We start from the raw sequence: 13,246 nt of genomic DNA on the forward strand, positions 1-13,246 counted from the left end.
GACTTCACGCTCCCCGGCTTCACAAGCTGGCTGCGCCACTCAATGCAGCCGACAGGGGCCGCCCGCGGACAGGACGGGAGTGGGCGTGTCGGGGGCGTGGCCGAGAAGCCGGCCGGGCCAATAAAGGCGGCGGCGCGCGGCGCGGGGTTAGCTTCCTGGGCGCGCGCCCTTAATTTCTGTCGTCCGCTCGGTTCGCTTCCTCTCGCCCGACCTGCGCCCGCGATGGCCATGCTGGCGCTGCGCTGCGGCCCCCGCCTGCTCGGCTTGCTCCCGGTCCCTCGCTCCGCGCCCCTGCTTCTCTCCGCGGCCCGAGCCAGCAGCGGCGCTGGCAGCAAGTCCTCCGACGCCGGGAACCCGCTCGTGTACTTGGACGTGGGCGCCGACGGGCAGCCACTCGGCCGCGTGGTGCTGGAGGTGAGACCACGCTTCCCGCAGGGCTGGCCGGGGCGTGGGGACGGCCCCCGAGCAGCCCCGGACCCTGGCCGGGCGCTGTGCCTGGCGCTCTGGGTGACCTTGGGCCTCCCACTTCCAGGCTCAGGGACTCAGTTTACCCCTCTTTGCAAAGGGGAACCAGCTCGGTCTCTTCTGACCACCCTGCGAACCTTGAGACGGGCGGGCTGGAGGGAGGGAGGGCAAATGCTGGGGCGGAAGCTCAAGGTCAGATCGCAGAGGGCAAAGGCCCTGGAGTCCCACTGCCAGCCAGTGCCAGTCCTGCGGCACCCGTGGGTGCCGGCGGTGCTGGGGGAGAGGTCTGACCCTGAATGCCGGGCCGAGGTGGATGTCGGGATACGGGCCCAAGTTGGGCGCTCACGTGGCGGCTCTGGCTAAGGAGCATGCCTGGGCCCGTGCCACCACTCACCACTCCCCGGCGCTGGGGAATTGAAGCGCAAATGTGGCAAGCGCAAATGTGGCGTGGAATGTGGTTTGAGAATGAGGGCCTTCCTCCTCTTGGTCAGTGAGTGCCCGTCAGGCTGCAGGCCCCAGCCAGGCCACCAGGGACCCGGTAGGCCCTCTGTCTAGTGGGGTAGTGTGCCAGGAGCCCCAGCTCCCCTCCTAGGTGTTAACACAGCACCTACCCCTGGCCCTTTCTTTGGGTGCCTTTAAACATGTAAGAAACACATAGTCGCCAAGGTAACCAAGGAAACCTTTGTGTATTCTCCAAGTTGACCCTACTTTGAACAAAAGTGCCATCCTAGATCAGTATCCAGGGAGCCCTTGGTATTTCTTATCAAGCCTCAGTTTCCTCTTCTAGAAAATCACAAGTACTCCCTGTCACCACTGGTGTCAGAGGGATTCTTCAAGCTGAGGCAAGAGCCTGGCTTAAGTAGAGCTCCAGCCTTCCCTTAACCCCATCCTCCTGCCTTTCTCCGGGCCTCAGTTTCCCACCTATGCATTGAGGAACTTGGACAGGCTTCTTCCTAGTGTAGACCCCGAGTTTCTGATGCTGTGGGACCAGCTGTAGGAACTCTTCTGCCAGCTCTTAGGCTGACACTGTTACCTTGGCTGATTAGGAAACCGAGGCTGCCTCCTTCCACCCTGGGGTTCAGGAAGCATCTGCCAGAAATGATAGCTGCTCAGGCCGCCTCTTATGACAGGGCTGACAGTAACAGGAATGGAATGACCACGTGGTTCTCTCTTGCCTCCTTGGCCTCTGTGGGCATGGAGAGGCAAGGAGGCTCTTCCTGTGCCTGCCTCTGGACTTACTATCTTTTGTCTCTCTTTCCTTCCCACAGCTGAAGGCAGATGTCGTCCCAAAGACAGCTGGTAAGGGCTTGGGAGTCTGGTCTGTGTCGAAGGGAGTGGGCAGGCCCGGGGGAGTGTTGGGTTTAGAAACCATGACTAGTTGGGACTTCCACATAAGGCTCAGCACTGGGTGCTGTGGGTGATCTCTTTCCCCCTGTGTTCCTCACTGTTGGCTGTCCACCTGCCTGGTAGTAGCTGGGAGCCTCAGAACCAGGGGAAGGTAAATCCCCAGGGCCAGGCACTGGGTCCACAGCCCTTGGACTCTCTGTCCTGTTGGCCTGGCTAGCTCAGCTAGGAGCATGTACATTTGCCAGTGTTTGGCACTGGGGTCAGGGGAGGGAATTGACTTGTCTCAGTCACATGTGAATTATGCAGAGCAGACCCAGGAAGTGGGCCGGGGACTTTCTGCACCCAGCTTATATAACCTGAGGGACTCGCCAGTGTGCTTACTGCTGTGACCCCAGGGTGGGGGGTGGGAGGCTGGCCCTATTGACCTGGCTCTCCCTTCATCCCCCAGAGAACTTCAGAGCCTTGTGCACCGGTGAGAAGGGCTTTGGCTACAAAGGCTCAACCTTCCACAGGGTGATCCCATCCTTCATGTGCCAGGTAACACACCTCCTGTGCTTCAGTCTCCTCCCCTGTGTGTGGGCACAATAGGAACTGCCGGGGGTGGGGAGAGTGGACACTGGTAAGAGAGCAGGTGTCTGGTGTATGGAAAGTCCAGAACAGCCCAGCATGGTGGCACACACTTGTAATTCCAGTACTTGGGAGACTGGGACAGGAGGAGCATAGATTCCTGGCCAGCTTCAGCTGCTTAGTGAGGCCCTCTGAAACTTAGTGAGACCCTGTTTCAAGGTAAAGTATAACAAATAGGGCTGGAGGTGTAACTTGGAGGTAGAATGCCCCTGGGTTCAATCCCCAGTACTGCAAAAAAGAAAAAGGTCTGGAACAGAGGGCTGTGGCCATTGTTCACTGCCTGTCCTCTCACCCCAAGAGGCCACAACTTGTCCAGGCTACTATGGCTTTGCCTGCCCCGGAGTTGTGTGACATGGCTGGTGGCAGGATGGGCCCATTGTTTCAGGAGGGAGCCAAGGCTGGGTTGCGATGTGCTTGAGGGATGGATAGACAGTAAGGCTCTGAAGGGCCAGCAGATTCATGTCTCTGACCTTGTCCCCTGCTTCCCCCCAAGCTCTGGGCTTGGGAGGTAAAGAGGGAGAGAAAGGTGGAGGAAGTCAGGGCTTGGATAGGAATGCACATGTCTGAACTTGGAGTATTTCTCTGTTATGTGAGTATGTTCTTTAGTCATCTGTCCTACCTTTCAAAATCATTAGCATTGCTGTGTCAGACACTTGGGGTAAGAAATTCCCCAGAGGTCAGGACCTAGGCATTGTAGCGGTCTTCTACCAGAACAAACCCTCAAGGTCAGAGGTTAAATGTCCTGGGGTTGGCAGAGTCTAGAGGCAGGGGTCTAGATGGGATGACGTCTCTGAAATCCTTCCTGCCTAGAATTCTCTCCCTGTTCCCTCCACCCTGACCCAGCAGTGTCATACTGTGGTGAGTGGTGATGGGTTGGGCCAGGCCTGCTGACGTCTGTGATATCTAGATACCAGTCAAGGGGGCGTGAAGGCAGGGAGGGGTGGGCAAGGTCATACAGCCCTGAGGCTTCTGCTGCAGGGGCTCCCCCGCCACCCTTGGCTGCTGGATGAAGTAAGCTGAGTGGCTATCCTAAGTCAGGCAAGGGACTCCCAAATTTGGGGGGTTCTTTGTGGATTGAGGTAATGATTCCCAAAGGCCCAGACCAGATCTCTGGAGATACTTCATTGGCATCTGCGATGCTTCACCTGCACGGGGCAGGTCACTGCTCACCTGAGGACCCCATCCCAGTGTGGCTGGGCCAAGGATTAGGCACCGGGCAGCCACCTGGCCCTTCCAGTCACTGCACACCATGGCAGTCCTCCTGTGGCAGCTGGACCTTAGAGGAGCTCAGAGGAAGGATGCCAGCCTTGGTGGACCCTGTCCTGGGTCTATAAAGCACGGGGGAGGGGCATGATGCCTGGGGAACTGGACCGGAATCAGAAACAGGTCACTAGGAGCCATCTCAAAATGGTTCCTTTGAGGATTGCTTTCAAAAAGTGTGTTGTTCAGAAGCCAGGTTAGTTATCATGGCAGGGAGTGTGTGAGCTCTACTCTCTCTTCGCTTGTTTTCCTTATGGTTTGATTATCTCTTCATTCCCTGGTTGTTTCTTGGTGCTTTGCCTGGGTGGGCCTGGGGGGAGGGCTGTCCACTGCCAGCTCTGTGTGAGGCCACTCAGAAGGTGTTCTGTGTGCAGGCAGGCGACTTCACCAACCACAACGGCACCGGGGGGAAGTCCATCTACGGGAGCCGCTTTCCCGACGAGAACTTCACGCTGAAGCACGTGGGGCCAGGTGAGTGGGGCTGTCACCTGGCATTGCCCAGCAGTCCCCAAGAGGCTGCAGTCGATCTGGCAGTGCACCCCCTTCCTTCAGCACCTTTCAGCTCAGCATTTCTGGGTTGGTGGGTTTTCTAGAGCATTCTCAGTTCAGAAAACAAACTTCCCTGTGGGAAGTTGGTGGGGAGAACCTTTAAGCAGAACCCCAGCATGATGTCACTTATGAGACCAAAGGTAGTGTGGGAAAGTCACTGAGAGCCCCCGAGGGCCCTTTCCTCTAGGCCATCCCCATTGAGACCCAGAGGGCAGCACGGGCAGATAAGCCCAAGGACCTGCTTGTCGGCAGGTTCTCTTCTGGGCACACGATCTGCAATCAGATGTCCTTGGTGTGGCTGGATCTGTTAGCTCTTCTGAACGGCCTTGCAGGTGAGATGCTCCAGGAGTGGCCTAGCTCACCTCTGCTTGTTCTGCAGGTGTCTTGTCCATGGCGAATGCAGGCCCCAACACTAACGGCTCCCAGTTCTTCATCTGCACCATAAAGACAGACTGGTGAGTTCCCTGCTCCAGGCCTCTGGGAGTGAGGGGCAGCCTTGCTACTGGAAGAGGGTTTGTGTACATTTGGGGAAGAGGGTGTGCAGCTGAACCGTGCAGCTCTACACCCACTCTGGACAGTGGGCTTCTCCCAGGGAATATGTGTGCCTCTATGAGAGAGAATTAAAGGATCAAGGGAGGAATGGGGTTGTTTCTGTGACTCTGTTGGCTAGAACCTACTCAGGTTTTCTGCACACATGCAAGGGTTTGTCTACTGCATGCACTTAGGGAATGCTGCCTTTGAGCTTCACGATGGCCCAAGTAGAAGCTGCTTTGCTACGATTAACCTGGTACTTTCCAGGCTTCCTCCACCATGGGCGCACCAGTGAAACGCTAGTGGTCAGTCAGATGTCGCAGCAAGTCATCACTGAGCACTGTGTTAGCACAGGGCTACAGGGAACTCCCAGCCCCATTCCCACGTGTCCATAGATTCTAGAGATGCCTTTTCCCAGGTCACTCTTCCACTGAGATAGGTTCTCTGCTCACAGTCCCTGGTGTTTGGGCCCTGGGGCATCTTGGGGTAGAAGGACAGCAGCTGCCCAGGATCTAAGACTTAATAATAAAGCCCATTTGCAGAATTTCCTAGTGGTGGGGTGGACACTTGCTAGTCTCTACCCTCCAAGCAAGAATGATGGGAGCCAGGCATGGTGGTGCACGCTTGTAATCCCCGCTCTTGGGAGGCCGAGACAGGAGGATCACACAGGTTCAAAGCCAGCCTCAGCTACTTAGTGAGACTCTCAGCAACTTAGTGAGACCCTGTTCCCAAATAAAGTATAAAATAGGTCTGGGAGTATAGCCTGGAGGTAGAAAGCCCCTGGGTTCCACCCCCAGTACCACCAAAAAAAAAAAAAATAAGAATGATGGGGCCTCAGGGCTGGGCAGGCCGTTGCTGGCTCTGTCCTCTCTCTGCTCCTTCCACGGAGCCCTTAGTGGATCTCAGGTCTGCCATTGGCTGGCATTGTTCTTGGCTTCACTGGAGCTGGACTAAGTGCCTTTTACATTCTTGGAACTGTCAGATCAGGCGCTGCCCAGGTCTTCTGTGTGTCTCCATGCTGGTTATCTTGGCTCCTGCTTCGTAGTAGCATTTGTAAATGTTTCTTAGGCCCTCAGAAAGGGGGCCTAAGAAACCCTGTCACCTTCCATGCAGAACAAGAGTAGCTGAGTTTTCATAGATGAGGTTACAGGATTCTGGGTGAGTGGCTGGGATATGATCTTGCACAACCTGAGAGTGGTAGAGACTGTCCTGGGAGCCGGCATCCCTTGGGGTGTGTTTGGGGAGCTCAGCAGAGCTCTGTGGGGTAGATCCAGCTACTTGAGGGGGTCCTTTCAGGCTTGCTGTTTCTGACAAAGGACTTCATGACAAGTGGCTAGGCTGTGGGCTGATGTTGTGCCCTTCTTGTGTTGCCTCACTCTGTTCCCCGCCCCCAGGCTGGATGGCAAGCATGTTGTGTTCGGCCACGTCAAAGAGGGCATGGATGTGGTGAAGAAAATAGAATCGTTTGGCTCCAAGAGTGGGAAGCCAACCAAGAAGATCGTCATCACAGACTGTGGCCAGTTGAGTTAACACGTGGCCAGGGTGCTGGGGTAATAGCAGCTACTGGGCATTGAACTGCGGTTGCCACCTAGGGTGCCTTGAAAGGTGCCCCAAAGAGCTGCCTGTGCTCTTTCCAACACTGCTGTGCTGCAGGAAGTCCACTCAGGAACATGCCCCTGCTCCAGGAGCCGCCAGACTGCTTCCCTAATGTCCACCCTTCCTCACGACCCCATTCTGGGCACCTACTATGTCATGTTGCACCCCCTTCATTAACTGTTGCCCAGCCCGAGTTCATCTGTGCCTTGGACACAGGTGGTGGGATGGGTTAGCATCCAGGGAAGGCTTCTGCCTTGCCCTTGACCTTGGGGACAGCCAGCTGCTGCAAAAGGGCCATGATGCCTGTTTATTGTCCTCCTAACTGCAATAATTTAATAAGATCACCTGAAATGAAGCTGTGACACTAACTACACCATTCTGTGATGTGACCTGAGCTGGTGGCACAGGCCGCAGAACCCCAGAGCCTGGCTTTGCAGCACCACTCAGGGCTCTTGTGGAAGTTCCCAAGACTGAGGCCTTTCTTCTGGTTACTGTGAATCCCTGTGGCTGGCTGCGCTTTCTGAGGAGGCCTGTGGGTAGGAGCATTTGACCCTGGGCAGCCTCTCATCAATGTGAATCCAATGTGAATTGCTGTGCTGAAAGCCTATAGCACCCACCCTGTGCTCTGGAGGAAAGGATTCCCTGGTGGGCTTGGCCTTTTCTATGTTGAGTAAATTGAATCTAGTGATGTATATAAAAGATTTCTGGAATATTCACTTGTGTTCACCTGAAATGTGATAATAAATCCTATTTTCTATAAAAGACTGGTGTCTGTGGTTTTACAAGACTTCTGTAACTTAAATATATTAAGCAAAATTTTACTGAGTTCCTTGGTGTCACATGCTATGTTGGAGAGTGTTGCTGGGGATGGATTCCAAGGGCTCACTCATGCATGATAAGCAAAATTTTACTGACTTTTTGGTGTCACATGCTATGCTGGGGAGAAAGAGAGAGCGAAAAAGTGTGTGTGTGTGTGTGTGTGTGTGTGTGTGTGTGTGTGTATGTGTGTGTGTGTGTTGCTGGGGATGGAATCCAAGGGCTCACTCATGCCAGGCAAGCACTCTACCATTGAGCCACATCCCAGCCTTACACTAAAGACCTCTGTGTACTGTCTTTTACTCATCTGTGACCTGTGAGAGGATTATTGTTATCCCTGCCTTAGAGATGAGGAAGCAGAGGCCTTAAGTCTCAGCCTCCACAGGGAGCACTGTCTCCAGTGTGATCCCAGTTCTGTTCCTTGGTGTCTTGAGTTACAGTTCTCAGCTGAGTAATGGGTACTTAATACGCACAGGGTACTGGGAGCTAGGTGTGACCCATGTAAAATACAGAGCATGGTTGTGATAAGCACTGTGGTGACATGGCGCCTGTGTCAGAGGGCTTTCCTATCTTTGAGGTGTTACTCAAACTGGCATTATTCTGGTGTTTTTGAACTCTTGGGCAGGGCAGAACTGGGGATGGGAGAGGATTAAGAGCTTCTAGAAGCAAACTGGGCCACAGTGGGCTGGGGGCCCTGGGGTTAGGCAGGCAGTCCTTAGAGAAGGGATTTGCACTCTGGGTGGGGCAATTAATATTACACACAGGTTCCCAGAGTCAGTTCTTGTGAGATTGCTGGCCTATAGTTGCTGAGGTCATGGTGGCTGAGGTTGGGACCTTCAGTTTCCACAGAGCCAGGGTTTAGCTCTGTGAATTGGGAGCCCAGCAGTATTGGTAGTTTTCAAACATTTATCTAGAGCCTTAGGAATCCTCAGCAGGTAGAAAAGGGGGGAATGGCATGGGCCCTGAGTCCCATTTTCAATCACAGATATTCTCTATTTTTTCTTATGTTGGAGGTCTGTAAGGGATTTTATCTGAGGAATGAGATCATGAGCTAAATAATTGGTGCTCTTTCAGTCTTAACAGTTTACAGATGGGTAAACTGAGGCCCAGGAGTGACTGTGACTGCCCCAGGTGACCCTGTGAATCAATTATCAGGGCAGAGGCTAGAGCCCAGGGTCCCTGACTGTCCACAGAGATTGCATAGGCTCCTTTTGGGATCCTGTCACCAAAGTCCTTCAGGCCACACACATTCCAAGCACAGCTGACTTTTGAGGTCAGAGCCATGACCTAGGTGCTCCAGATGACAGGAGCAGGTTTGAGGGGCAGCCCTTTGGGGTGTGGCTTGCTGGCTTCATGGTGATTTCTCAGGGGCCCGAGGGTGACAGAGCTGGGGGCTTGTGATCAGTCACGCAGTGTTTTCTCCTCACTGAAGAGGGAGTGCGTGTGTGTGTCTCCATCTAGAGGTGTCAGGGGTGGGGAGGGTGCAGGGGTAGGGCAAGCACACAAATGTAACAAAAAAGATACCAAAAATTTTCTAAAAATGATTTCCAAAGGTAAGGGCATTCCCTGCACTTCTCCACAGCGCTCTGTGCAAAGGCCTAGCCCTGGTCTTGTATGAATCAAGAGCATACGTAACATGAAGAGAATATTGGCTTGTTGCAGGCCAGTAAGTGCTCACTACCTAGAGCAAAGCAGTGAGCACGTACTTGCTCTCCTGGGTGTAATTGTGTGTGACATCATGTAAACACGTTTTTAAAAATCTGGAACATCATTTTTATTTTTTGACATGTAATAGCTTTTCTTTTTTTTTTTTTTTTTTTGGTGGTACTGGGGTTCCTGGAAGCCCTTCTACCTCCGGGCTACACTCCCAGACCTCTTTTTACATTTTATATTTGGAAACAGGGTCTCCTAAGCCAGCGCGCGCGGCTGGCTTCGAACCTGCGCGATCCTCCTGTCTCTGCCTCCCAGGCGCGGGGATTACAAGCGTGCGCCACCACGCCCGGCCATGTAATAGCTTTTCAAAATGACTTCCCTGGGGGTAATTTACAGACAGTAAAATTCACATATTTCAAGTGTGCACATCAGTGTCTTCTAACAAGTGCATACATGGATTAACTGCTACTGATTAAGATATAGGACGGTTCCATCTTTCCCAAAAGTTTCCTCCATGCCTATCCCAGGACAGCCACTGAATTGTATCATGGTAGACAGAATTCACTTGTTTTTTATTTTTTATTTTTTTGGGGTGGTACTGGGGATGGAACCCTTCTACCTCTGGGCTACACTCCCAGACCTATTTTATATTTTATTTGGAAACAGGGTCTCTTAAGCCAGCGCGGTTGGCTTCGCACCTGCACGATCCTCTTATCTCCGCCTCCCAAGTGCGGGGATTACAAGCGTGTGCCACCACGCCTGGCAGAATTCACTTTTTGATGCCTGGCTGCTTTAGCAAAGTGCATGAGATTCTAACACATTTCTACATTCTATAGCATTTTGCTACATGAAAAGATATTTCTGTCAATGTTTTCTAGGTCTGATAAGTCTAAAGCCATGCTTCTAGGAATTGAAATTCGGGCCACCCTGGGGACCTAATGAGTACGGAGCAACTTTGACCTTATCCCAGGGATGCAAGGATGGCTTAACACTGAAAGTTGATTAATATAATACAACATGTTATGATTATGTATATAATGTTATGTAACACAGTATCAGTAGAATAAACAAATTACATCATCTCAATAGATCCAGAAAGAATATTTAGAAAATAACACCCTTTCATGATAAAAAGTTCAACAAACTAGTAACAAGAAAACTCCCAATCTGATAAAGGGCATCTATGAGAATCATATTTAATGGTGAAAGATGATGTTTTTCACCCTTACAATCAGGAGCAAGGCATGATGCCCACTCTTTGAGCCTCTCTTCAAAGTTGTTTTGGAGGAATAATAGAGGAATTAAGGGAGGGAATGCATCTATTTTGGAAAAAAAGAACTATATTTAAGATTATATAGTCTTATATATAGAAAATCTATAGGAACTACTACAAAATATTTAAGACTGTAAACAAAATAAACAAGTTTGTCAACAGTGCGGGATATGAGATCAACATACAGAAGCCAATTTTATTTATATATTACTTGGAATGATAAATCCAAAAATGAAATTGGGAAAATCCTATTCATGATAAAATACTTAGGTATAAATTTAATAAGAAACGATATCAAACATATCCTGAAAACTACAAAACATTTGCTGCAAAGATTAAAGGGGTCCAAATAAATGGGAAATATATCATATTCATGAGCCTGAAGACTCAGCATTATAACAATGGCAGTACTCCTCAAACTGATCTACAGATTCAACACAATCCCTAACAACTTAAAATGACTTCTCTGTCCAAGTTAACAAGCTGAATCTGAAATTCATATGAAATTATAAGGTACCCAGAATAACCAAAATGATATTGAAAAATAAGCATAAAGTAGAAGGACTAACTCCCTGATTTCAAATCTCACCACACAGCAATGATGATTTAAGACTGTGTGGTACAGACACAGTGACCGCTAGAACTGAGATTCCAGAAACGGACCCCTCTGTGGTCAACTGGCTTGTTCCCTCCCTCCCTCCCTCCCTCCCTCCCTCCCTCCCTCCCTCCCTCCCTCCCTCCTTTCTTTCTTTCTTTCTTTCTTTCTTTCTTTCTTTCTTTCTTTCTTTCTTTCTTTCTTTCTTTCTTTCTACTGGGGATTGAATCCAGGGGCATTCTACCTCCAAGCTACATTCCCCAACTCTATTTTTTATTTTAAAATAGGGTTTCACTTAGTTGTGGAGGTCCTCACTAAGTAGCTGCGAATCTGAACTCCTGTCTAAGCCTCCCAAGTACTGGGATTATAAGCGTGCACCACCACACCTGGCTGTCAACTGGCTTTCAACAAGAATGTCAAGATCAAGCCAGGCGTGGTGGCGCACACTTGTAATCCCAACATTTGGGAGGCGGAGACCGGAGGATCAAGGTTCGCGGACAGCCTCAGTTACTTAGTGAGGCCCTTCGCAACTTGGTGAGACCCTGGTTCAAAAATAAAAAGACTAAAAAATAGGGCTAGGGTGTAGCTCGGAGGTATAATGCCCCTGGGTTCCATCCCTGGAACCACACAAACACACACACACACACACACACACACACACACACACACACAAAATGTCAAGATCATTCAGTGAGGGAAGAAATTAAAATGAACCAAAGACCTGAAAATAAGAGAAAACACTGGGAAACAAAAAAAATATAGAAATAAGCATTTGTAATCTTAGATTTGCAACAGGATCCAGTTATGACACTAAAGCATAAGAGACAAAATATAAATAGAAAAATCAAACTTCATCAAAATTAGAAATGTTTGTACTTCAAAGAACATCGTAGCCGGGCATGGTGGCGCACGCTTGGGAGGCTGAGACAGGAGGATCGCACGGGTTAGAAGCCAGCCTCAGCTACTAAGTGAGGCTCTCAGCAACTTAGTGAGACCCTGTTTCCAATAAAATATAAAAATGCTCTGGGAGTATAGCCTGGAGGTAGAAAGCCTCTGGGTTCCACCCCCAGTACCACCAAAAAAAAAAAAAAAAAAAAGTGTTGACAAGGGCTGGGTGTGGTGACACATGCTTGTAATCCCAGTACTTGGGAGGCTAAGACAGGAGGATCACAGGTTCACAGCCAGCCTTAGCTACTTAGTGAGGCTCTCTGTAACTTAGTAAGACCCTGTTTCAAAATAAAGAATAAAAAATAGAGCTGGAGGTATAGATCAGAGCTAGAATTGCCCCTGGGTTCAATCTGCAGTACCAGGGAAAAAAATTCAGAAGTATTGGCAAGGATGTAGAGAAATTAGAACCTTTATTTTATTTTTATTTATTTATTTATTTTTTATTTTTTTGGTGGTACTGGGGTTCCTGGAAGCCCTTCTTCCTCCGGGCTACACTCCCAGACCTATTTTATATTTTTTTTGAAACAGGGTCTCTTACGCCAGCACGGCTGGCTTCGAACCTGCGCGATCCTCCTGTCTCCGCCTCCCAAGCGCGGGGATTACAAGCGTGCACCACCACGCCCGGCGAAATTAGAACCTTTATACACCGATGGTGGAACATAAAATGCTCCGGCTATTTTGTTTAACAGCCTGACAGTTCATCAGATGATTAAACATGGAGTTAACCATAGGACCTAGCAATTCCATTCCTAGTTATATACCCAAGAGAAATGAAAACATATATTCAGACATAAACTTGTACATGAATGTTTGTAGCAGCATTATTAATAATAGTCAAGCGGTAAAAACAACCCAAATGTCCAATGGACAAATGTACAAACACAATGTGATGTATACATACAATGAAATGTTATTTAGCTATAAAGTAATGAAATACTGATTCACACTACAACTTGGATGAACTTTGAAAACATTATACCAGGTGAAAAAAGACAGTCACAAAGAATGACATAGTAGAAGATGGCGACCGAGAAAAGCGGGGCTTAAGAGTCCCGCTAACAACCAATCTCCATTACCACAAAAAGAGCGCCTTTCATAGCCAGAAAACACCATCACCAGAAAAACAAAAAAAACCACCAGGCTCCAGAGAGAAAGCGGACTGAGAACAGAGCTCAGGGCCACAGAGGAGACACACGCGCCCGAGGACGCGGCAGCAGCGCCATACTGCCGGCGGCAGCGGCGAACTCAGCGGACGGCTACAGCAAGCTGAGGTGAGCCGATGCGGTACAGCCAGGCGGGATCTTTCGGCGCAGACAGCATTTAAAGCTCCCAGTGGCTGAGCTCAGCACACGCTGCAGGGATTCAGAGTGGAAATCAAAACCAGAGAAGAAAAAATACGCCAGCCTCATGGCCGAGGGCGTGGCAGAGGCGCCATATTGCCACCGGCGGCGGCAGCAGCAGTGAATTCACTGAGTCCAGTACAGCTACATCTGCGTACTCAAGAACAGTGAGTCAAATTGCGGGCCACAGAGGAGAAATCGCAGTATTGGGCCTCCTGGGACTTGACCCAGTGAGGGAGTGGTGGT

General features: G+C 50.3%; 1 protein-coding gene across 1 annotated transcript; it reads left to right on the forward strand.

Moving 5' to 3' along the window:
- Nucleotides 1-228: 228 nt before the first annotated feature.
- Nucleotides 229-6,309, forward strand: PPIF (peptidylprolyl isomerase F; the record flags this gene model as incomplete). The annotated part of the gene is made up of 6 exons (XM_080695347.1): nucleotides 229-414; nucleotides 1,734-1,764; nucleotides 2,261-2,349; nucleotides 4,074-4,170; nucleotides 4,628-4,703; nucleotides 6,174-6,309. The coding sequence occupies 6 exons, from the start codon at nucleotides 229-231 to the stop codon at nucleotides 6,307-6,309; spliced, it is 615 nt and encodes a 204-aa protein (XP_080551473.1).
- Nucleotides 6,310-13,246: the final 6,937 nt, after the last annotated feature.

This window comes from Muscardinus avellanarius, assembly GCF_963383645.1.
Source record: "Muscardinus avellanarius genome assembly, chromosome: 4".
NCBI classification, from domain to species: domain Eukaryota; kingdom Metazoa; phylum Chordata; class Mammalia; order Rodentia; family Gliridae; genus Muscardinus; species Muscardinus avellanarius.